Source organism: Mchenga conophoros, linkage group LG15, assembly GCF_057382185.1.
Source record: "Mchenga conophoros isolate Kocher_MC1m ecotype Shallow Benthic linkage group LG15, M_conophoros_male_GT1.1, whole genome shotgun sequence".
Lineage (NCBI taxonomy): Eukaryota > Metazoa > Chordata > Actinopteri > Cichliformes > Cichlidae > Mchenga > Mchenga conophoros.
The window spans coordinates 33,609,210-33,634,713 of record NC_140540.1 but is presented as its reverse complement, the minus strand read 5'-3'; the positions used below and the strand labels follow the sequence as shown (position 1 = coordinate 33,634,713).

The following is a 25,504-nucleotide window of genomic DNA, read 5'->3' as shown; positions in this document are numbered from 1 at the left end:
TAAGGCCATGCAGTCTGATGTCTGTGGGATCATGCCTCTTTTGACTGTTAAACTGTAGAGCAAAGAGAAAGATATCCATACACTGCTGATGGCTGATTTGTGCCTAAAGTCGACATATAGCAGGTACTGATCTTTCTGACATGCTAGTACACATGTACAAGATACCAGCATGGTCAAGATATATATGTCCATCCTTCCACTTATCAATGTTTGGATACATCTTTGACCTATGCACCAAATACAGCTAAGTTGTCTGTAAGGGAGATTATGACCTATTGAGCAAGAAACCAATATCTCTTAAAAGGATTTGATTGCAGTCAACCACAATTTGAAGCAAATCAACATGACAGCATCTAGAACTGACCAACCATCATCCTCCTCTAGACACATTGATACATCGCCAGACCCTCACAACCACTATCAAATGTGTGTTAGCACAAATGCAGACATTTGCCATGTCGATGTGACAAACTGGAATGGTGCTAATTATGTCACAATTGTTTGTAAAGGTGTAAATCCCAGAAATACAATATGTTTCTTGACTTGAATGTACACCAACAGTGTTTTGAGAAATACCTCCCACAAATATAAGGATTCTAAAGCCCCAACACTTAATGTTTCAGGTGGTTCTCTTGAGCAAGGATTACAGCTTTTGCTGGGAAGTTTTAAGAGAGTCCAAGAATTTTATTTGATTTTCTCTTATCTGGTTATGTATTCGGAGTTTTAGCACTAACAGAATTTCAACAATTTAGTTGAGGCCTCTATTTTAAAATTGTAGGGTTGTTTAAATAAAAAATAAAATAAAGACTCTTGTTACTGTTGCCTCAACTGAGTAAGAAAAATACAAAGACATTTTTTTCATTGTTTTGTTTCGCCCTGACAGCGGTTCTTCTAATTTGGGGCTATTGAATTTATTAGCTGTCTTATAGAAATGAAAACATAATTAGGCTCAAAGCACTTAAAAGCCACATTTATATAGTGCTTCACTATATGCACGGTAAGCATTTTATCTAACTCATAGCCACTGCGAGTTCCGTAGGTTTGCCGTTATTTCAACCTATAATATTAAAGGTTTGTTCTTCGACGGCTTCGGCGCTTTGCTTTTATGAGGAAAAAGCAAAGCTCGTGCATCATGTGATACAGCTTTCTGCTCGAGCTCTGACCCATATTTCAAATAGATTTGCCTTCGTTTCCGACAGCCTTCAAAACGCATTAATGTTCAGCATAGGAAATGCACGAATTAGGCCCGTTACAGCGGCGCTCCTCGGCCTGGAAAAGAACACGCACAAAATCGCTTCCTGCGACATTCTTTAAACTTTTTTTCTTTCACTGTAGTTGGCTACAATTTGTCACTGTGAGGCCTTTAAATGCAGTTTTGCACCTTTCGTTTCTGGTAGTATTAAAATATTAACTGAACACACACGGAAAATAGACCGTGGAATACAATAAGATGATGAAATAAGCGATACGTGTTAATTGTTAAACAACAGTAAATACTAAATATAAACCACTTTTTTCTTTTCCATTTTCTTGCTTAGGTGTTCTGTATATAAATGTGAACAGATCGAAACAGAGGCCTGGCACTTCACATGTAACTCTGTTATTACTGATTTACTGATGATTAAAGCCACAGTTAAAAGACGATGTGTTTCCTTCTTTATTTGGTGGTTAGCATAGTCGCATCACGACAAGAAGGTCCTGGGTTTGAATCCAGTCTGCAGCCTTTCTGTGTGGGGTTTGTTGTCCCCGTTTTGCGTGGGTCTCTCCGGGCTCTCCCTCCCACGGTTTAAACACATGTATGAGGGTATTTTAAATTGAAATTGGCCGTAGGTATTTTACTAGTGCTACAACAACAGATAGCTAATAATAATAATAATAATAATAATAATAATAATAATAATAATGGATCGATTTTTTTTTTTTTAGCATTTATTAAACATGTATTAAGAGTTTGCTGCTCTTCAGTACAAAGCGCAGATAATCGGTGCAGGCTGACAGTGATAAACGAGCTGTTCGCTGCATTAATGTATTTATTTATTATTCCATATGTGCTTAATTTAATGATGTTGTCCTGTTAATAATTAGTGTTATCACACACACACATACACCCAGAGCAGCAGCCACGGTAGTCATATTGGAGTGAAAGCTGGAGCTTCCGCCTTGTTTCAGATTTTCTTGAAATCGCCCATCCATCATCTCTGCCGCCATCAATCGAATAATACGAGACAACTGCAATTTCGTCTCGTATCGAACCACAGATACGTGACCTGCTCCACGAACCGCTGCTGCGGCCTCAGCTGCTTTCTCCTTAGGCCCGCTGTTCAAGTAAAACACAAAGCTCTGCTCCGTGCTCGTTTTTGCTTTCCTCCGTAAAGTCTTTATTTACTTTTAGTGCAGATTTGTTGTCCGTGATTTGGTGCTACAAAATGATTTTAAACATTGTCAGGAATTCAACTCACAACCATCATCTCATATTCCCTCATCCAGATCCTTCCATCCAGGAGTCTAAAAACTGTGAGATGTCAAACAGAAGAAAGAAATGCAGAAACAAACAATCACAGAGTTTTCTTACAAAATCTTGCTTTGAGCTTGGCTACAAAACGTGTCCGTGAGAAGAGCTGCAGTCTAAGGTCTAACAGATCACAAGCACGAATATGGACTGAAAGAGCCAAACAAAGAGCACAAATCTCTAACGCACAATCGAGTTCCCATCGTTTTAGAAACATATGGGTTTTTTCTCATCAAGGTGTGTGTGTGTGTGTGTGTGTGTGTGTGGTTTTCGTTGTACAGTTTTTTTTAAGAGGTGGTCAAAAGGTAGGGGTGTGTGTGTTGGGGAGGGTGGACAGGAAAAACAAAGAAGTCTGTCTTTGTAGAAAAATAAATAAATAATTTAAAATGAAACAGAGGATATGTTTGGTTCTTCCTCTCTATAGTCATTGCTCTTCTAATTTCCTGTGCAGACGCAAAGCTCCTCAGCTCACATCAAAAATCTGTGGGCTGAGTTGATGACACGTTTCCGTGGTGATCCTCCACAGGCGCACGCAGGATGTGGGAGTGGTACTGTCAGGTAGATGTACGGTCAGAAGTGTGACTTGTCAACAGATCTGTGCAGCCAGAAGGAGATCCCTGAGCCAACCATGAAGGCCTGGACACAAAGAAAGGAGATGAGTCCACAGCTGCTCTGACCCACTGACCCACAACATGTCCTGTCTCTGAAAAAACACTTTAATGTAGATCTTGCTCTAAGACATGCCATAGAAACTGTCTCTTATCTGATCATATCCTAATAACATTTACATTTACAATGATAGACTACACAGCATTGGCAAGTAGGCTTCATCACAGCAGATTTTAACCATTAGAGGAAAAGTTACTCATAATCATCTCACAGATGTAACGGTATGTACGGTTACTTTCAGTACCAATTAGAAATGAGAAATATCCTGTCTCAGAGTGACGCTGAAAAACTAGTTGATGCATTTAGTACTTCTAGGCTGGACTACTGTAATTCATTATTGTCAGGAAGTCCTAAAAACTCACTGAAAGCCTTCAGTTAATCCAAAATACTGCAGCAAGAGTCCTGACAGGGACTAGAAAGAGAGAGCAGATTTCTCCAGTATTGGCTTCCCTTCATTGGCTCCCAGAATTGCATTAAAATCCTGCTCCTCACATACAACGTCTTAAAAGATCAGGGCTCATCTTATTCTATTGACGTTGCTGTACCATATCACCCAATTAGAGCACTCAGACTGCAGGCTTATTTGTGGTTCCTAGAGTATTTAAAAGTAGAATGGGAGGCAGAGCCTTCAGTTTTCAGGCCCCTCTTCTATGGAACCAGCTTCCGGTTTGGATTCTGGTTTTTGAATATTCTTCGATTTTGTGTTTTTCATGGTTTAGTAATTTGTATTTCTTTCTTCTTTAGTTATTCTCTTTTTATATTTTGTGGTTTCTACTTCTTAGGTTTCACTACTCCTCTGTGGTCCATGTATCATGTCAAGTTAATTATGTTCTGTTCCCCAGTTCCAGTGTCGCGTCTGTGTCTCAGCATGTTTCCTGTTTTATTATGATAGTCCCTCGTCTTGTGTTTAGTGTGTTCAGTTTTGCTTCCTCCCTGTCCCATTGCTTCTGATAAGCCACAGCTGTGTTTCCCTCCTGTTTCCCATCCCCTCATTATCAGTGTGTATTTAGTCCTCTGTTCTCCTCTGTCTGTTGTTGGTCCATCTGCTTGTCTTCCCTCATGTTTCCCCAAGACCCAGGTTTCATTTTTCAGGTTCTTGTATTGTTTTTCTATGCATCTCGTGCTTTTGTGTTTAGCTTCTCCCAGTTTAGGTTTTGTTAGTTCTATCTCATTCTTCCCTCACTTTAGTTTGTTTGCGTAGACCTCAGCAGATGTGACACAGATACCACAACTTTTAAGATTAGGCTTAAAACACTCCTTTTTGCTAAAAAATATAATTAGGGCTGGATCAGGTGACCCTGAATCCTCCCTTAGTTATGCTACAATTCCCTGCTAGGCCCACATCCTCATTTTTGACAGCATTTTTTTTAGTAGATAAAGGTGAATGGCTTAAACATGAATTGAGCTGCCGTTTGGGGAAGGCCTCGGAGGGGACTGGTGGTGGCTCCTGGGCCTGGCAGATCCCCAATGAAGGCATCTCGCATGAGAAGCAGTAACAACTGTGATAATAATTACTAATAACAGTAATAATAACTATTCATACTGTGCGGTATGAAGGCCAAAGACCTCTGCAGTAACATCACTGGTAGGCATAGCGCAGATAAGCAGCCCGTGGCCTCAATAAGGTTGTCGAGGATTCCATAGAGTGGAGCGGATGGGCTCAGAAAAATCGGGAAGAAATGGTGGGAGAGGAGATCAAAGAAAATTTCAGACAATGAAAGACCTTGATAGATGAATGAGGGGAACTCTCGATCGGGTAGCTAGACTCTACAGAAGCTCTGACAGTGACACATGCCGGGATTTTGAGACTTGTGGTAATGGCTTGACGGCTCGTGAGCTTGTCTTGGAGTAGAAGATGGAAAGGGGATGCCTGGTTGGTTAATTTACTTTGGATAAGGCAGCGATAACTACTGTGCCAATTTCTGAAACGAAGGTGACAGTAAGCAGTTTTGGAAGGGTTAACTCAACACTTGCTGGTGGGTGACTTTGCTGAATTTCACAGAGGTGGCGAGCAGCCGGAGTTACTTCATAACTGGATCTAGCGGAGAGAAAATGACTGGATGGATCAATGTAGCAGACCGGATTGTTGGCTGGCAAGAAAACTGCTAGAAAGTTTCCTGGGACGGCAGGTGTCAGCGGCGTTCGGTTACTCTGAAGCACCGCGTTGACGTTCAGAGTGTTTGGGTTTCTTGGATTGCCTGGAGGGAAATCGATGAAGCAGAGCTGTGTAGTTCTTCATCTGATGTGGTGACGGACAAGAGGGCGATTGTAAGCAAATGGAAGGGTGAGTAAAATTACGTTACTCTTGTGAGATAAGTTGTATTAAAGATCTTCTCGAAAGAACAAGAACGAAACGTGTTCTCACGAAAACAGGAACAAACAGCTTGTAGAACTTGGGGGTCATATATAATATAAGAACTGGAAGGGCCGTGTTTGGAGGTGTGGTCCTGCTCCGGAAATTCAGATCATTTTTCTCCAATAGGTGTAGGCTGCAGGTGGATTTCCATGATGAATTGAGTATTTCTTCTTCAGTCACCTTTCTCAGTATGTGTTTATACACCTCTCTGTCTTGAATCATTACTTATTTCTGGCTCTCTTCCACAGCGTGGCTTTTGTTCTGTCCTGTCTTTTAGCATTCAAGAGAATTTTATTTTGAAAGGCCAAACCACTCATAGGCATCCTGTTCACACAGTAGTAGTCACAATAGTAGTAGTGAGATAGCCACACGATAGTGAATAATATATATCAAAGAAACTGTCATATTTTACAAGTGCCAGAAAAAAAAACTGCTACTGATGCTTTTCAGCTTTTATTATGAAAGTCATTTACAGCCTCTGTGCGGTCGAAGGGTTTGGTGGCAAAGGCAGTGCAGGTCTTTTTTCTTTTATGTTTTGTAACACAGCAGCTTCCATTTCCACAACACTTAATGACCTGACAAACTTAGTTTATCTTGCTCTCAATTGTCCTGAGGGATAGCAGCTACTTTTCTTTTCCAAGTCAGGTTTTACAAGTCTACTTGTGTTTTGTTTTAGGATTTTGCTTTTTAGTAAGATTGAAGTAAGGCCTTCAATCCTCAAGGAGCTACTGAGGATGGGCTTTGTCAGCTAGAGGAGTGAATTCATAAAATAAAGTAATGTGAAAAAAATGTTGTTGTTTTGCATATTTGTCATACATGTTTCAGATCATCAAACAAATTTTAATGTTACAGATAGATACTTAAGTAAATGCAAAATACAGTTTAAAAGAATTATTTCATTTATTAAGGGGAAAAAACAATTAAAAAACCCCCTTGTCACAAAGATTAACCAGCAATTTCTGGAAAGCTCAAGTTTCACTAGCTGCACCAGGGTTGAGTACTGACAGACCCGTTGGATCAATAAATCATTTAAATAGAACCTGTCTGACAAAGTGAAGCAGGATAAAAGATCTCAAAAATCTTTTATGATCTAAAGAAACTGATGACACACAAAATCACCGACATCTATCAGTCTAAAAAGTGTTACAAAATAATTTCTACAGCTCTGGGATTCTAGCAAACCATGGTGAGAGCTATTATCCATAAATAGAAAATCTTGGAACAGTGGTGGACCTTTCAGGGGTGGTCGGCTTATCAAAATTACTCCAAGACAGACTGACAAGTCTCCAAGAACTCACAAAAGCACCTATAACAACATCCAAAGACCTGCAGGTCCCACTTTTCATGATTAAACAATAAGAAAGTGACTGGGCTAAAATGGCATCTGTTGCGAGTTCCAAGGTAAAAACCACTGTTGACCAAACAGAACACAAAGGCTTGTCTCACATTTTCACATTGAGAACTTTTTGGAAGATTTGCATCCAATTACATCTGACATAAAACTAGCATACACCTCTCATAAAAAAAAATCATAACAACAGTCAAATGTGGTAGTGTAATGGTCTGGGATTACTTTGCTGCTTCAGGATTTGGATGACTTGGCCAATGATTTTCTGGTAGAGAGCAGAATTCATCAAAGATCAGTTTGTGCCCTAAAGCTCAAGCACACTTGGGTTATGCAACAGAACAATGATCTGAAACATTCAGGTGCGGCAACTATGCAAACAAATTAGAAATCAGGAAGAAATCAAATTCTGTTTCACAGATGTATGAGACAAAATATGAACTATATAGGTCCTAGAAGACCCAGAGGAAATACTGTGAGAAAGAACACCCACCTGTCTTCGGTATTTTTCTCTCAGACAAGATGATAATCTAAGGTACGAAACAGGATTAGGGCCACTGAAAAAAAGTGGGCATGTCTTTTTTTTCTTCTTTTCCAGAGTTCTGAGAAAAAAGTCAGAATTCTGACTTTAATCTCAGAATTCTGATGAAAAAATCAGATATCTGAGAAAAAAGTCAGGATTCTAAGAAAAAAGTCAGAATCCTGACTTTTTTCTTAGAATTCTGGAAAAGAAGAAGAAAAAAAAAAAGACGTGCCCACTTTTTTTTTTCCAGTGGCCCTAATCCTCTTTCGTACTAAAGAGTAAATGTGCAGGGAAATGTCACACATTAGAGCGGACTAATATGTTTCATGTAACACTGATGAACTGCTAGCTGTGAGAATGAATCCATATTTCTGAAGGAACTCTATTTTGTTTTTGTCGTTTGAAATCATTTTGAATTCAATCTGAATATATGCACTGCTTGGATTCCCCTGGTGGCTATGATGAAGTTTGTGATTAAATGGACAGTTGTGGCTCAGGAGGTTGAGGGGAACATGTGGAACAGCAATCCACATGTCAAAGTGTCATTTAGCAAGATACTGAAGTTATACCTGATACAGTCATCAGAATGTGTGTGTGCGTGTTTGTTGGTACGGTTGGAGTCTATTCCATTTAAGCCTACCACAATACTTGTGTTTATTTTTGATTATATTTTGTATTATAATTATTTAGCTGATTGGACTCTTGCATTATTTCACTTTGTTGCCTCAAGGTCCTTATAGCACAACGTGATTTGTGCTATATACATAAACTGAATTGATTTTTTTTTTCTACTAAAATTAGTCGCTTATTTTTTCATTTTTGCATTGCAATATTTTAATGAACTGAAGCTATTTTGTTTTGGGTTTTAATATTTTGTCTGCTGTGACACAATACATCTAACTGACTAAACTATTGCCTGAGTAGCTTTAAACTAAACTGATTCTGTAAATTCAAACATTACCTCAAAGAGTGTTTCTGTTTTAATCCAACAAAAATTGCTATTAGTTTAAAACTGACATGTGCAGTACATAACATAGCATATGGTGGACCAATCAAAAAAGAGTGCACAACAGAGGAGTATAAAATTGTGTAGATTCAGTCATCTGTTCTGTAATGGCTAAATGTTATGGTTCAGGCTTTATTGTGCGTGGAAAAACCCTCATATTACTCCAAACATAGCTCTCTTTCTTGATGCAGTCTGGAAGAGATTTATTGCCACTATCAGCATATGCACTCACCAGAGATCAGGAGAAACTAGACAGTCAGTGATCATTCACAGAGAAATAGTTACATTAAATACCTTACAAAAATATACAGATAGCACTGATTCAGAGCGCTCAATGTTTCTATGTAGATGTATGTTTTAAAATAAGCCTTGTGAACTTCATTAACAGAGCCCTGGAATTATTAGACAGGGAAGAGAGGGCTGCACTGGCAAAAAAAAATATCACCCTGCTAAAAAAAATGAGCAAATGCAGCTCCTATTTACATATAAAAAGCTCTATTAATCAAGGTAAGTGTCATTACAGCATGGCTCATTGAGCAGAGGAGAGTGGGTGTTAAATAAAATTCTCTGTGGTTGGTGCCTCCGGCAGGCGATATGTCTTGATTTGAGAACTGTCAGCAGAGGTGAGAAGCTGATAGAGGGTGGAAGGGGAGACAGAGGGGGGAGCATTACCCGATTCTTAATCAAATTGCAGCGGGAGAAGAGAATGAGGACAAAACTGGCGGGTTGGGGGTGGAGAAGGAGAGAGAAAGTGGTTGAAGTTAGATTTAAAATGGAGTGTGAATCTGTTTCCCCCACAATGACTTGTTTACTGATGTTTACTGAGAGAAAAAAAAGCTTTTTATTCTGAAAGATGGTCTGACTGACCCCACGGATGTTTAAAATCTGAACTGACTGAAATAATCATCTACAAAAATAATATAGTTTATATGTAAATAATTGTTTTAAAAAAAAGAAGAAAGGAGTCTGACAAGGCACCAATCCTAAAGCCTTGTGCAATGCATGAACTTGAGCCAAAAAGATGTCATTTGTGAAACCATTAAGAAGATACTGACATTCTTTCTTATTTCAGTTTCATATCTATTTGTAAAAGAATAACTGAAAATCTCTAATTCCACAAGTTTGTGCTGAGATACCTAACTCTGGCATTACCATGACAATTAAAAGACCTTGCTGTGTCTATGTTAGACTGTAAACAAACTGAAAGAGCAGAGTGGAAGACCAAGTAATAAGAGATAAGGAGAAGTGAGTTCAAGAGTTCAAAATTGCTTTTCTGGGATGAAACAAAATGAAAAGTGACAAAAACTTTACTTCTTACTTCACCCTGTTGTTCAGGCTTGCCTCAGTGGAGTGAATTTACATGTAGTGCCACTGCCCATCCATCCCCATATTCATACCCATGCTACCCATCGGCCCTGCAAGTAAAGTAAATACACTGTTAAGAACCACCAACACAAGACAGAACAGTCCTGCACAGTAGCACAGAAACCAATTGAATTTTTCAAAATATTCATAAAGGACTTTTAAGTTCAGCATCAACCTTTCTTGAGTAAAAATACACAACATAACTACTTTTATATTTACTTGTTTAATGATAGGTTTCACTCATAAAGTGATGTGCTCTGAATCAAATGTTGCATTTATTATATATGCCACTTCTTTGACTTTTGGTTCTTTTTTGCATTTTCAATGAAGACTATAGACATAGATAATATAGACATGTTCCTCTATGGTTGTTGCCACTTCCTAACATATAAAACCTGCTTTGTGTCACTTTATATCTTTATCCTGTCCTTCTTTTTGTATTATGTTCAGTATTACTTATATGTCTCTCACACGAGGAACTTGAACAGCGGTACAACCTTAATTTGTTCCCCCGTTTACGGGGTTTTAAAAAGCTGATGCAAACGTCGGGGGTTTTTTTTGTTTTGTTTTTTTAAAATAGAAATTGTATTTTTACATTTTCACTTCATAGTGATACACTTATACGCATGCAGATGGACTTTCTTGACCTATGCACTGGCCTGACCCACATACTCTTATTTTCTGTCCACTGGGGCTGCATTTAACCATGCCCTCATTTTCATTAAGATAAGGACAAATAACAAGGTTTACTTTACTAGACCATAGAAACTCACGAGGACAAGATGAAACCTGTTACACTGATTTTGTCCGTCATGATTATTTTTTTTAAATAAATGTTTGAGCGATTACTCACCACCAGGTCGAAGATTCATGTGCTGCTGCCCATCAAGAACAAAGCCTCCCATTGGCTGGCCATCTGGACTGTAAGCTGTACCCTGACTTACTGTGAGAGAAGATGAGAAATAAGACTATTGGTTAACTTGAGGTTAAATTTCGACCCCAATTCATACTGAAGGAAAGGAACTATTAGCAGTATAGTGAACACTGAACCTGCTCTGTTCGACTGGTCAATCATAGGCTGGACTATTCTCCTCCTTGCATTGATAAACCTGGAAAACAAAGATCAGTAACAATGAAAATGCTTAAATATTTTTTATTAAGTTCAATATTCTTGACCCTTGAGAACAGATACATGATCCAAAAAAAGAAAAAAAAACCCTGATGTGAAAGAATACTTTTTTCGACTTTTTTTTAGAAAATAAATTACAGTTAGTTTCTTTCCCAGTGGTGTTAGTACACAGAGATTTCTGATAACTTTGCACAGAAATTAAGTGCATTCTCTGTAAAAACACATCCTCTAAAATGCCATCCCTCTTGTAATTATCAAAAATGAAGAAGACGAAGTGTTTTGTCACCTAAAGTCAGTATTTATGAACACTTTCACTGTAATTTGGAACCTTTCCGTGCGTCTCCAGGGACCTGACCAAAAGCCTGTTTTTTCCTTATTAAAATAATTTGGGTCACTTTGAGAAAGTACACAGCAAAATCTCCAGTGTTAAATTAACACTGGAGAGTGTCTATATGGGTCCACACCTCTGTGTGTTAAATACAACACTGTTGAGTGTTAAATTAACACTTTTGACAGTGTTATATGTTTAAAAGTAACCTAGTCAGTTTTGAAGATTAACAATGGCTAACACTGAGCAGTGCTGATTTTCTAACACTGGAATATTTCTAACATTTTGAGTTATTTTCCAGTGTTAGAAAATCAGCACTGCTCAGTGTTAGCCATTGTTAATCTTCAAAACTGACTAGGTTACTTTTAAACATATAACACTGTCAAAAGTGTTAATTTAATACTCAACAGTGTTGTATTTAACACACAGAGGTGTGGACCCATATAGACACTCTCCAGTGTTAATTTAACACTGGAGATTTTGCTGTGTAACACAACCTACACATGTATTGATTTGGGTTCAGACCTGTAGCTGTGACATGACAGCGCTAACCACTGCACCACCCTGTGTCACCTGTTCATTCAGTAATGATAATACTTATTATAAGTATTAAAATTACCTGTATTTAACTCATAAGCATTACTTATGTGTTAAATATAGGTAATTTGGGCATTTTCAGCAGCAAAAGTCAGGTTTTATGTATATTCTGCACTGCACAAAGCAAAAATGTTGAACATATGAAGATGCTTACTTATCTGGTTTTACACCAACTTACCAGTTGTTCACTTGAAGAATGGTGAGACCTGTGTCCTGTGCTAGCTGCTTTTTCTGTTCCTCTGATGGGTATGGGTGCTATTAGCAAAAAGGAAGATAGACTAATAGATAAGTGATGCACAAATTAACTCTGCAAACACACAACCTGGTCCTGTTTTGGCTCCCAAACATTTTACACTAAAGCATGTGGCTTTGTGCCACAGCATTTAGCATTAACCGGGTGGTACATAAAATTATTGGATGGTATACAATGGTAGCTTTTATTTGGGACCCAGTAAGGCCAGGCCACTCCCCAACCCTCCCTGTCTTGATTCAACCTCTTTTCCTCTGGCCCCAGTCCCTTTGCAAACTCTGTGTTTGAGTGTGTGTGAGACTCTGGGAGAAGGGTGGCAGATGGCAGACAGAGGTGACCTGTCTACTCAAAGCAGGGTCGTGGGCCAGTCTCCATTCTGCTGTTGTCAGGCCATCTCCCGCAGTCATCGTTGAAGGATGAGCTTTAAACTACTTTTCAGGGAAAGTCAGTGCAAGCACACACACATACTGGTTTCCTTTTTTTTTTTTTTTTGTATGTTTGTCACACTTAAATATTTTAGGTCATCAAACACAAACATACACAAAATATTAACAAGAAATCAGGAAGGGGGCAAACACTTTTTCACAGCACTGTATATTATTACATTTACATTCAGACGTCCACAAAGACACACTCATATACTTACAAGCTTAAACACAACCATATATATTACAAATACACACACGCAAGCATTTGTACAGTAGGCCTCCAAATATCACGAGAGATGCACAGAGAGGAAAGAAGAGACACCAATTTAAATAACCAGAGGGGAAAATGCACAGTTAGCTTTGTGAAATCAAGTGTGTGATGGTGGATAGTCACACACTTGTAATAAAACACACACAGTCTATGTACTGAGGATGCTTTTTGCCCCCTCCTAGCTCTCAGCTGGCAGAAGAGTAGCATTTAAAATACTCTGAAAGAAGTAACATAATGTACTTTAGATAATGTTGTTTTGGATTCAATGTTAGATAACTTAACTCATTTTCTCAGCTTTTTCCAGTACAAATGGCCACACTGAGAATGACTTTTTCGTGTTTGAAATTCACTCCAAGAAAGATGCTGTAAATGATTAGTAAACAGCAAACAGAATGTTTTTTATACAGCACCTTTCTACTCAGTACTCAAAGCCATTCACACATTTACACTCCGATGGAGCAACTTGGGGTTAGAAACCTCCCCAAGGATATTTGGGGAGGATTGAACCACCAACCTTCCTGCTCTACCTCCATGTAACCCCATTCATGGGTGTTACATGCAAACAAGTGCTTAAATTCAAGGTGAGAGAACATCTTTTCAGCTGACACTTATGAACACTTATGAAAGTTTGCTCTACAAACTCTGACACCAATCTTTGAATGTAGAGAGATAAAGGTTTGCATAGAAACCAATAGATATCGTTCTGCTAATAAGCAGGTAACGGATAATCTACTGAATTAAATCCTTGCACTGCTGCTTTTTATACAGCACTCTCGCAAAACCTTTAAGAGCTTTAAGAAGAGATAACAAAAGCAGGAGGGGACAGCTACTGATGGATAGAAACATCCCCACTGCCCCCACAGACATCTAACCACAGGCCTCACACTGTAATGTCTGACAAAACATAATCCCGCTCCTTTCACACCCTCAACAAGTGATGAATGCTTGAGCGCTTGGGTGTTGCAAAAGGCCTTTGAGGGGCCAAAGTCCCCTTGCACACTTTTCATAGACACATCCTGCCATGGCAAATACTTGTGCTTAACAAATTAGGCCTGAAAGGAGATGGGAACACAGAGGGGATAATTCAACTATCCTTGTCTTTATCTACAGAATCTAAAGGTGGGCTTTGGAAAGGAAGGGATTACTCCAAGTCCAGGACCTGTGTGGGCCTTTTACAAACTAAACAAGTGAGGGGTTACAGCACATCTAAGAGTATAAGAGGTAGAAAAGGTGAGGAGGCTGTGATCATTGGATAAAACGTGATGCTGTCCTTGTTGGATGTGCTCAACATCTTTACAGAGATGAGCTTCTTTTGAATGAAAGGCTTCTGATGTTGATTTCTGAAGAAAATGCCTGGACTGCTATTTCAAAAAAGGGACCTTTAGTCACAAGTTCCTCTTTGCTCCGTTCTCTTGCAATGGAACAAAGACGAACATGGTTTCAAGATGCATTCGGAAAACACAGAAAAACAGTGAGGACTCATTTCAAACAACTTTTGCCTGATGGCGCGGCCTTAGCTGGACGACATTACATTCTGTCCTCGTGCACATTGTAGGGTTTCTATTACAAAGAGGAGAAAATGTTGCAGTTGTATAAAAAGCCACAGCTAGATGTGGCTTGTCTGAATGAGGCTCTGTTCGCTTACTGTAAGGTGCTGGAATAGCCACGCTCTCATTATGTTTGTCGCCACTTTGGGGAAGATGCCTCGTTTCTTCTGTCTCTTCTTGTCTTGGTCATCCTCATCTCCCGTGCCTGGTGATGCCAAGCTGTTGTCAAGGCCGTCACCTGCAATCAGAAACAAAAGGAGTCATATTATCAGGAAGCTTTAACGTGGCCCGATCTCTCTATAGAGCCACGTTCTCCTTTATGGCACGGCAGTACAAATTTCTTTGTCTCACCTCTGCTTTACTTCCCGGCCACTGGATAATGAAGAGGAGTTTGTAGCATAGGAGCTCAGTAAAACCAAGAGTTATTAATTCAATGTGAGCCACGGCTTTGACATGAGGTAATGACTGCAGGAGCTGTGCGGCTGACATGAGATAATGAATGTTCAAAATGCAGTCAGACTGTGTTCTATGTACTCGTATGTGTATGTGACCTCTGTTTGAAGCAGGACTGAAGTAAAAGTGGGGACAAACAAAAACAGAAAGCCAAGCTTGTAAATGAAGTATGAACCCAGTGTGTTTAAAGTCACAGCGATGTGTCCGTATGGGCGACTAAGGCAGAACGAGGGGGTGTGGGTGGATGGGTTGTTAGAGCGTGAATCCTTCACCTTGCAGTTCAGTATGACCATCCAACACACACACTCCCCCTCCCCCTTCCTTCATCAACAATACAAGTGTCAGGCTGTCTGCATCACAGCATCATTCCTGCTCTGGATCCTGCTATTAGCAGCATCTCTGTTTGATTTCAGCAGGAAGCTGGCGCGGGTCAAAGCAGGAGGCTTCCTTTAAGCTGAGATTTCCGCTCCCACAAGCTAACTCACTCCAACTTGCAACACAAGGGGCACTCTGGTCTCTCTCCTTCTCTGACATTAATTGTGCATCATGCGAGATGATTTACTTTTAACAGTGGTGGTTATTTTTCTTGCCCTCGGGGCAGAGAAGCCTTGAAAGCCTGCCTGGAGGGTATGTGAATAATGCATCTGAGAGACTCCTCCCCTGAGGCGAGACAGGAACCCTACTTTTCTTAAGAAATGCCCTAGTATGTCTTTTTGTTTTTAGAGATGCATCAATCAAATGTGCCTATATGAGCCATATTCATGCATAAATATTTCAGCTAATGAATATTGACACTAAAAAGCCCTGTTCCAGGGTCAGGCTCCAGGGGCTGTGGGAGTTTTACGGATGGTGTCCACCAGCTGTAAGTCACAGACAGGATAGCGTTCCTGTTGCTTCCGTCCCCTGCTGCTGTCTTCCTGTTTGTTTGTCCAGCTGCTGTCACTGCTAACTTCAACATGATGATAATTAACCAGCATAAAATTGTATTCTTACTTCAACTCTTTAGGAAAAAATGTAACACGAGCACATTCGATTCAGACTGACCTAATCATTCTAATTAACTACATACGCACCGACACTGACATATAGCGGCCAGAGAAACTGAACCCAAAGAATATTCAAATCTCCACTAAAATGATAGCTGTGTAAGAAAGACAGAGAGAAAAGGTCTTGCTCAGCTTAATTGTATCAAAGGGAGGCACACTGTTCCCTCTCCACCCCTCATCCTCATCACTGGTCTGCTCCTCTCCTCTCCTTTCTTCTGCTCCAGAGAGGGAAAAGCCGCAGGGCATATCCTCTGCTACACTAATCGCTTCTGACTGTTCTCCGGCAACTCAGCCAATCTAACCAGTGTGTGACAGTGCAGTCTCAAAGTCATATACCCGTGCAAGTCTCCCATGCCCCTCTGCTCCCACCCTTTTTCATCTCTACTCCCCCTCCCTAGTTAAGTCTGCCTTCCAGTGTCTGACACACGAGGGGGTACAAGGAGGGGGGAAGATACCGCAGGGATGACTGGAGTATTGCCCCGGGGTGAAGAAAAACACACACAAAAAATAGCATCCTGAGATATCAACACAAGTCTTCCTTTTTTTTTTTTTATACCTCCTCAGCTTACTCGATAGATAGATCTGGTTCTACTGACCGCTCTGAAAACCAAACAGTCAGACAGCCCTTTGGTTGCTCATCTGGTCTGGTACGTAAATGGCGTGACCCACAGTAAATGTGATATTTATTATATGTTTAAAGGAAAATAATCATTTTTAAAAAGCAGTGAAATGTTTTTAGAAAAAAAACAAACCCAAAAATAACATCTAGATATTTAAATTGTTTTATATTAATCTCCCCACTGGACATGTTGGTAAGTGAGAAGCAGCTAGCAGAACTGATTGTCGCACCCCCCCAGCAGCATCACTGATGCAAAGCCAGCGTGGGCTACCTAATGAGCTCAGCAGGGCCCTGATTCATCATCACTGACACCCCAAGACTCCTCCCATTATTACACATGAGACAGAGCATAGAATGGAGCAGCCGGGAAGACTTCCAACACAGAAAGTGAACACATGACAGTTAGAAACTCTGATACGGAGGAGCATCTGTTTGACGGCAGGAAGCTTTCATGGTAGCAGCACCATGTGGCAGTGAGAGCTATTTATTCTTTCTTTCCATATATATATATATATATATATATATATATGAATCCACTTTTTGAGTGATTGATGATATCATAGGTGAAAAATCATGTTTTTCACCTATGATTGAGGTACAGAGACAATTTAAGATAAGCAGGATTTACAGAGGATGTGTGTGCTTGCAGTAACTATAGTATAACTATAAATTATGCTCTCATCATCCGCTGTTTTACCTAAACAGGTTAGCAAAAATAAAAATGGCTTCTCCACAGCATTGAAAACTTCAAACTGCAAAATCCAGTGAAAGACATACACTTTATTATAGGCTCAAAATCCGTTGTTAACAAATGTGCACACTGTTTGTATCTGTGTGAACACGTGGCTCCTGACCAGTTAGAGCATAATTTCACGTGTGACCTCAAGCTAATTACAACAAAAATTTTGAATAACATTTTTGTAAGCAGTCTGTGCAAACTGAAGTAAAACATGCACACTTACAGGCAATAAAATACAAAAATGTGATCTTTTTTAAAATAAATAACTTGTAAGATAGATGCTGAAGGGAGGTGTCACTAACATATCAGCACCTCAAAAAGTACAACACATCCTGTCCCTCACATTCCACTTCTCAGCAAGAGTGAGGAGATTTTCTAGCTTCTCCCACTGCCTTTTGTTTTATTTGAATGGACACCTTCTCCCCCTCCACACTCCTGGGAGAGCACGGTCCTTTTAGCTGTGGTCAACCCAAGCGGTTGAGCTATCAAACACAGCCTTCTCTGCATATCACACAGCTTACAAGGCAATGACCACAGAGTGGGAGGTTACAGAGGAGCAGGCAATTATGTACGAGGCTACCAGTACCACCAAACCACTTCAGTATTCCCCAGTCACAGTGGATTTCTTTTTTCTGTGGGTTTCATCAGACCACAGAAGCTTGGCTAATGATGACGATACCATAATCACTTCCTGTTAGGAATGTTTTTAAATAATTCTGCCAGTTTGTAGAGTCTCTTTCACCACGTGTGCTTCTGAACAAATGTCACTGTTGTTGAAATTATGTTTGATCTCATTTCTTCTGTAGTCAAACTGTGACTGATTTATATACTGATGTATATATGAACCAATAATCAATAATGAACAGCGGAGACTGATTGATGGACATCTTGGACAAAAACGTCAGCAAAGCCATCGTTAAAAACTCCCGTACAGAACAAGCTTATGATGACATAATATGAAATTTGCTGTCTAACAACATTCAGAAACTGTTGAATAATAAATAATGAATAAATAAGATTAAGTGGTGCTGATATTTCCCCAGTTGCTCCTTTCCAGACTTTACTGTATGTTTACTTTGCTTCAAAGCCCTTAATGAAGCATGTGGAATACCTGTGATCTTGGTTGAATGCTAAGAAATATTGATCCATTCATTCACACTCTCCTTTTCCCCTCTGCTACAGCTACAACTTCTGCACTGATGCCAAGTGCTGCTACCGAGCTTAAATAGTGCGTCTGGTGATTTGGTTAGGATCACCGACTCGAGAAAAGAAAACAGAACCACTAATGTTCGATGTATATTACAAACCACACCCTTGTTTGTTTCAAATGTAAAACTACTGCAAAGAAAATGTTAATAATGAGGAGTTTTGGAGGCGATATAGGCAAAGACAGAAACTGGGGGATTAAAAATATACACAACACTAAGTTCTACAGTGAGAAAATAGAAGCAAGGTTTGTGTTGCCAAATACCAAATACTCACAACATTAATCATTCTTTATTGGACTGGACCGATTCCCATATAACTACAATATTATAACTCAGTGAAGATCATCTGCCTGCTCTGACTGAGTTTAGTATGATTTTGTTCCTTTAAGGTTGTGTGCTCTTCAGGTTAGAGAAGAAGGATCTTTTCTTTTCTTCCTTATACAGAAAACAGTCTGTCCTTTCATCTCTATGAAGGGGCATTCTGCACCCCCATCCACTATCCATTCTCTACCAGGTCAAAGGGCATGGACCTTGGGTTTTCCCTGCTGTTGTTTAAACAACAGCCAAAAGGAAAGAAACTATTCATAAGGCTATTTAGACTATGGACTTCCTCAGCTCACCTCCGCACCCAACTTCTGGATCATTAAAGTGTCAATTAAGATTTACCAAAACGGCTCTCTTACTGCATTTTAGTTGAAATGTAGAAGTGAAGATTGTAAACTGCTGTGTTTATAATCAAAGTAAGACTCTTATTCACTTTCCCATGTTCTTATAATCGAATCTAAGTTTCCAATTGTTCTCTTCGATGCTCTGCTCACTACTACCTGATGAGCAGAAGGTAGAAAGTCTCTTAAAAGTCATAAATAGCAAGTCATAAATCTGTTACAGCCTCCAAACAGAAACCACAGGCAGGACACAGAGTGACAAAAGATAGAGCGGGGCTGGACACAAGCACGGGGAGACAGAAGCAGGCAATAACAGCAGTGAACTCAGTTTTCTTTATCAACTACAACTGATGTGAGGGGACAACCAGCATATGTGCTTACTAGAGCAATTCATAATGAACTAAAGAAAAAGATTACTAGAATACAGAGGTATCGATGTGCAATATTATTTCTTGAAAATGTATGCTTTAGAAAGTGTAAAGGATGAATAAAATATATTCTGTGTATGTTTGTTAAACAGAGAAAGCAGACCAAACCAGAACAAAACCATTATTGCCATTCTCACAAATCCTTAATAGTTATATTCTAAACAGGAACAATTTATGAGTCTGAATAATGTTTGAAAACTTACTGTGACAAAAATCAATTCGGGAAGAATTATTAAGTCATCATTTTGCTGATATAAAAATAGTCAGGCTTTGATTTCTTGGTTAAACTGGACATTAAAAAGACAAATTGCTAAGTGATATGCCTGCATACCTAAATACTGGTAGCCAAAAGGTCCACAGCCAGAGCGCGTGAGGATGCTTGTGGCCATATGACTTAATAGTTATATCCTTTTATATAGAAAACCGGGAGTAAATACACATATGTGTATTTGCTGTATGTGTTTTATAGCTTGGGCACTGTCTTAGAGCAGGCTTCCATGAACTTAAATCATCTGTTTTATCAATCAATGCAATTAAGCTAAAGTGATTAGATAAACTAAGAGTGTTGTCTTTCTTGAAATGCTCCCCCAGAATCACCAATCAGCTGGGCCCGGTGAGGTCACAACAAAGTCAAACCTTTGTTATGAAGGCCTGAAGGCGCTCTTACCAAGTTCGCTGGTGTTGTCTCCGCTCTGGGAAACGTGTCCCCCACTGGATGGTCCTGGAGTACCCACAGAGGGAGTGGAATGGGAATCATCCATGTCTCTCCAGGACGCTGGGTTCTGAGAGGTAGTGGACAGGTACAAGGAAATGAAGCAGGGAAGAAAGACGAGGGTAAAGACAAAAGGAATGTCCAGTAAAGTCCAGTATGAGTTCCATTATGCAGTTAAGCGAAGGCACAAACACAAGTAATGTGACAATACCAGTTTGTCCATGAGGAAGGTTTGAGCAGAAAGTACAACAGCAACAGTTTAGTAACCCTGCAGCATGTGGATCCTGCCGTGTCCCGACTGTTTCTGTGACCAGAGTTGGGGAGAAACGTGCATTTATTGGGCTCACTGGCCTGCCACTCAGACTTTAGCCTAAACCCTCTTCACTCTCTGCGTCAGCTGTTTGGCAAATGGTGATCAGATGAAGGGCTCAGCAGATGACAAGAAGAAGCACCGGGACAATGGCACAGTATGAATAAGGCTCTCAATGCTGGAGCCTCTTTTCATACCCAGCCATGCAATAATTACAACTCCTTGGTACACACAGCTACTCAAAAGAGGTGACATGTGTTTTCATGTTCATCAAGCTAATGAAGAACATCTGGTAACAGGAACGGAGCCTAGTATATAGTGTTGTGTTCATTCACACAGGAAAAAACAGTCTTGTACAGTCTCTCTGTGTCTCACACTGTCCTGTCCTGCTACATCCATCATTTATACACTGACCAACTGCAGAGCACATGAGGCACTTATGAAAAAGTACACAGGCTTTGTCTTCTCCAACCCAGCACGTGCTCTAAATAAGTAATGGAATATTACAACACCATATTCACTTGTCAGTTGTGCAGTGGCAGCTAATAAACACGTCCTTCAGGTTCTTGGAACGTAAAACTGAGTTGAGGTCCATATATCGTTCAGAAGGATTGGTAAAATCAAAGTGCTTCCTCACACTTGAATATTGGAAACAGTTGCATTAAATATATATATTTAGAGACGTAACTTTTGGACTGGGGTTCGTTTTAAAATGACACAGCTGCATGCATTCATGAAACTGCAAACTACTGAATGAGTAGAAATTTCCTGTTTTCATTCAGATCATCTCATTTCATTTCATTCGACTTTAAATGTTCTCTCAGTTTAGCAGCGTCGTTGCTCATGCTGAAGGTTTGACATCACTGAAGCAGCGTCAACAGAACCATACACGACATCAAATATCTATTTCCGGGATGTCCTAATGTAAATCTTTTATGAACAAATTTACCAAACAATAACTAAATAGACAAAATAATGCATATAGCATACAGACTGCTGACAAATGAGATTCCACATCAGTTTCAGTGCTCCTCTGCACTGATTCTCATTCAGAACTCTGGAAAGTGTGTCTCTTCCCTCACTCAGTGTTTAAATATGAGCACTGTTTAACAGTTTTCCTCAAAACTCTTGAACATTTGAAAAGGATAAGATTTAATTAAATTAGAATGAGATTCTGACACAAATGTACCCAGTAAAGCCAAAGAGAAAAGACACACTAAAGCTGATGTTGGACGACATGCTGTACCACAGTTTAACCATTATCCTCCTTGATTGTGATGAGTGTCATTTCTTGAGAGCTTCTGTATATTTACTGAAATTACTCATTTGAAAAAATTATACTTTTATTTATCTATTTAAATAAATATTCATCAATTTCAGATTAATTTTTTTATCTGATCTGCAGCAACTATGAACTCCACAATGGAACATTAGTAAACCCAGGAATTCTACATTCTAATTCTACTCTTTACCAGTCCAATTTTTTTGTGTCAAAACTTCAGCCATCATCATTTTAAGATCCTCATGCTGTATGTAACTCTACATTAGTTCAAAATTGGACTTTCTTAGTAAATGAACAAAAATAGGAAGTCCTGTGTGAGGCACACAGGACAGCCTGACACAGGCCCTGCGCTCTAACGTTTCTGTTCAAAGCTGCAGCCGTAGCACCGGCACTGATCATCCTTTCTTTCAAGCATTTCCATAGAACAGGCTGTCTTAACAGCACCTGTTACGGGCTTCTTTTATTTCCTGTTTTTCATCATTTTTATGATCTATATATATATTTAAAGAGATCATAACAATAACGAGCAATGAGAGTATATATATATATATATTGAATAACGACCAAAAAAAGGTTTCCACGCCGTGACTCACATGATCTGCGAGATTAGTGGAGGATCCTGAAAGGTCGTCAAAGTCCGACTTGCAGACGTCTCTCTCCTCTATGACCAGATCGATGGGCATCTTTCCTTTCAGGCAGCTGATGTAGCGGTGGCAGAAGTTATCACAGAGCTCATGGACCTGCCGAGGCCAAGCTCACATTTAGCGAACACCACGAGACTGAAATACTGGATTAAAAACCTGTTTTCACTGAGCCACGTGAGAATGAATCTTTACCTTTTCTAATTCCAGCAGATGAAACCGCAGGACTTGAATGGCTTGAATCATCTAAAAATCACAAATATTTTTTTGTTGATGCTTTCGTTGTGGTTGTTTTCTAGAACCTCAAAATATTAGCACCCATCCAATAATAATAATAATAGCCTAATAATAATAATAATAATAATAATAATAATAATTCATAACTCATAATCAGCTATGCGTTTGACGCGGGCGGACACTTCTGTAACGCCCTACTGCGCGTGGACAGCAGAGAATGAAAGGTGAGCTCACCAGGTTATCCAGCTCTGGGTTAGACGAGAACAGAGGTTTCTCTGCGCGGATCTGCAGAGCAAAAGGAAACCGAGTGCGTGAGTAAATGCTGTGGACCTGATTCCATTTCCACTTTTCAGGAGTTTCCTCCATCACGGTGACACGCAGAGTGCCGTGTGCTGAGCGCAATGGTGACACTTGGTTTCTCGCTTGTGTGTTCTACCTGCTTTGCGAACACAGCGATGTCTTCGTTGAAGGAATCTGAGGAGCAGACGTCTCCTCCCGCCACACCGGGCTCTCGGGGCGTGCAGGTCGCCAGCTCGCACTTTTCGAACACCAGAGCCAGCAGAGGGAATAAAGGGTGGCTGCAACACACAGGAGCACAGGCCGCAGAGGCCTACACATGAAGCATCAAACCAGCGCTCGGCCCTGTCACGCATATTTATGTCTTCCTCCTTAATGCCACTGAAATATCAAATATATTAATACACAGAGAGGATTTCATCCGTCCGCCGCCAACTACCTGTAGACACCCAAAAACGAGCTCAACACGAGCTGCAACACGTACATTGACTGAATATATTTAATTTCCGAAATTTAGATGAAACTGTTCAGAGGCTGATCGCACACAAACAATAATAACTTACGCCTTTTTCTATAACACAAATCTGCACATTAATAATAATAATAATAATGTTTGCTGCTGTGTCCGCACCCGTAGATTTGGTCCTTGTCTCTCTTGAGTGCGTCGCTGACGGAGCTGCCCATGATGTTGTGCGGAGCGTGGGCTCCGTAGTGCTGTGTCGGGTGTGGGGGAGCCCCGTGACTCAGGTGGTGGAGCTGCGGTAGGGGCCGGGGTGCGTGCGGGTCTCCGTACATGGAGCCGGGGACTCCGTCCATCGCGCCTCCGTAATGAGTCAGCTCATCATACTGGAGTGAAAGTTAGAGTTCCGTCAGTGCACGAACATAAGAGGAAAATTTCAAAGTCGACATTGATGATTTCATGATAAAAAAAAAACATATTTGATATTTTTTGATAAGTATAGCAACTTCATGACGTTTTTCAAAGGTTCCTCAGGTTTCTTTCAAGGATGTAATGTGACTAGTGATTAAGTGGACTGTCATTGTGCAAACAATTGAAATAATGGTCGTTAGACGTACCCTTTGCGCCATGTCCGTGCGCAGTCACCACGCGTGTACACAGGAGCCTGGAGCGGATAACTAGTTAAGTTTTAAACTTTTGAATCCACGAAGGAACTGCAACCGTGTCCTTTTTTGTAGCATGGAGTCCGGAGTTAATGGGAGTAAGACGGCACACGTCCTCGCGCACACTGACACGTTCCCGTGGTGCCGCTTTGCCAGATCTGCGACTGTGATGCTGTTCCCAGCTTTGCTGTGCCTGTCGCGGGAATGCGCCGATCTCTGGTCTCACTGCGTCCCTATGCCCACGCCTCTGCGCGCCAACACGCTCACTGTCCGCAGGTCCACTCCGCTTTAGAACACGGCGCTGACGGACCCGCCCCCAGCCTTCTGCGAAATCTGCGAGGTTTTAAATGTTTTTATAGGGTCACTGATTTCGAAATAAAACGCCACGAAATGCATTCATTCATTCATCGCCTTAGGAGCAGGAGAAAGGTTTCTGGACAAAACTGCTCAAGTCTAAGAGAGATCATCTTATTCTTCTTATTCATCTTCTACATCAGTTAAGTCTTCAAATTAAACAAGAAATGAAAAGAATGTTACCTACTGCCACTGGACAGTAGTTCATACCCCAACCCTCCAGCTACTGCATTTTTTTACAATATCCCTAAGATGGAACTTCCTTTTACACGGAACTGTATTTTGTTTTTGTTTTTTATTAAACGTGTCAGAGTCAAATAAATTCAGTGCTGCTCACGATATCAAACAAGGAAAGTAGTTCTAAGTGTACAGCTGGTTCTATGTACACTACGACGGTTCTATGGGAAATCATTTGAGGGCCACACACATGGACCGCACTTGATAATTTTCAATTTCGAAATCAGTTGCAGCATATATAGCCACAAAGTTTAGTCTCCGTGCTTTTATTTTGAAGACCAAGCACCTAAACCGTTAGAGGAAGCTGAGCCGGTGACACGCCACCAGCTTCAAGGTTTGCTTTGCATCGGATGAAACGATCAGTGAGGCAGAAGAGCCGTCAAAATAGAAGAGAGAGATGAGAGCAAGATAGTCCCAGAGATGGGAAATTCACATTGTTGTAGCAGCAAAGTGGACAAGGCAGAATAAATAAATAAATAAATGCAGTACACTTAAGAACCATACTATGCAAAGATAGTATGGTAGAAGAAATATAACTTCAAGTATATGTACACACGCACGTGTGTGTGTGTGTGTGTGTGTGTGTGTGTGTGTGTGTAAGTTTCAATACTATTTCATATTGATTTTCTATTCTCTTTTTTACCTTTTTGGTGTGCAAGTCAGAAGTCAAAGGTCAATCTGTTGAGTTGACAGAATAAGAGTCTTACTGAACAACAGTTCAAGTGCTGAACACATTACTGCCTTGCGTTAAAATATTAATTGCCTTTATTATATGTGTGATTTTACTATACAAGCAACTTTCCAGAGATTAGTCCACATTGGTTTCCCATC

The 25,504-nt window shown here is 40.1% G+C and overlaps 1 protein-coding gene across 1 annotated transcript; it reads right to left on the bottom strand.

The window, feature by feature from the left end:
- Positions 1-1,453: 1,453 nt before the first annotated feature.
- Positions 1,454-24,358, bottom strand: meis2b (Meis homeobox 2b). Its single transcript, XM_085246791.1, has 13 exons — positions 24,038-24,358; positions 23,592-23,806; positions 23,100-23,241; positions 22,898-22,948; positions 22,622-22,672; positions 22,379-22,525; positions 20,149-20,263; positions 14,422-14,561; positions 12,006-12,082; positions 10,824-10,882; positions 10,627-10,716; positions 9,727-9,823; positions 1,454-3,145 (listed from the first exon to the last, which is right to left on the bottom strand). The coding sequence occupies exons 1-12, from the start codon at positions 24,047-24,049 to the stop codon at positions 9,765-9,767; spliced, it is 1,158 nt and encodes a 385-aa protein (XP_085102917.1). The 5' UTR covers positions 24,050-24,358; the 3' UTR covers positions 1,454-3,145; positions 9,727-9,764.
- Positions 24,359-25,504: the final 1,146 nt, after the last annotated feature.

Bases quoted from the DNA above. Each gene is read 5' to 3' on its own strand.
- meis2b (XM_085246791.1), bottom strand. The intron at 20,264-22,378 runs GTGAGTCACGGC...ACTACCTCTCAG, and splicing joins CCACTAATCTCGCAGATCAT to AACCCAGCGTCCTGGAGAGA. The intron at 9,824-10,626 runs GTGAGTAATCGC...CTTTACTTGCAG, and splicing joins CATGAATCTTCGACCTGGTG to GGCCGATGGGTAGCATGGGT.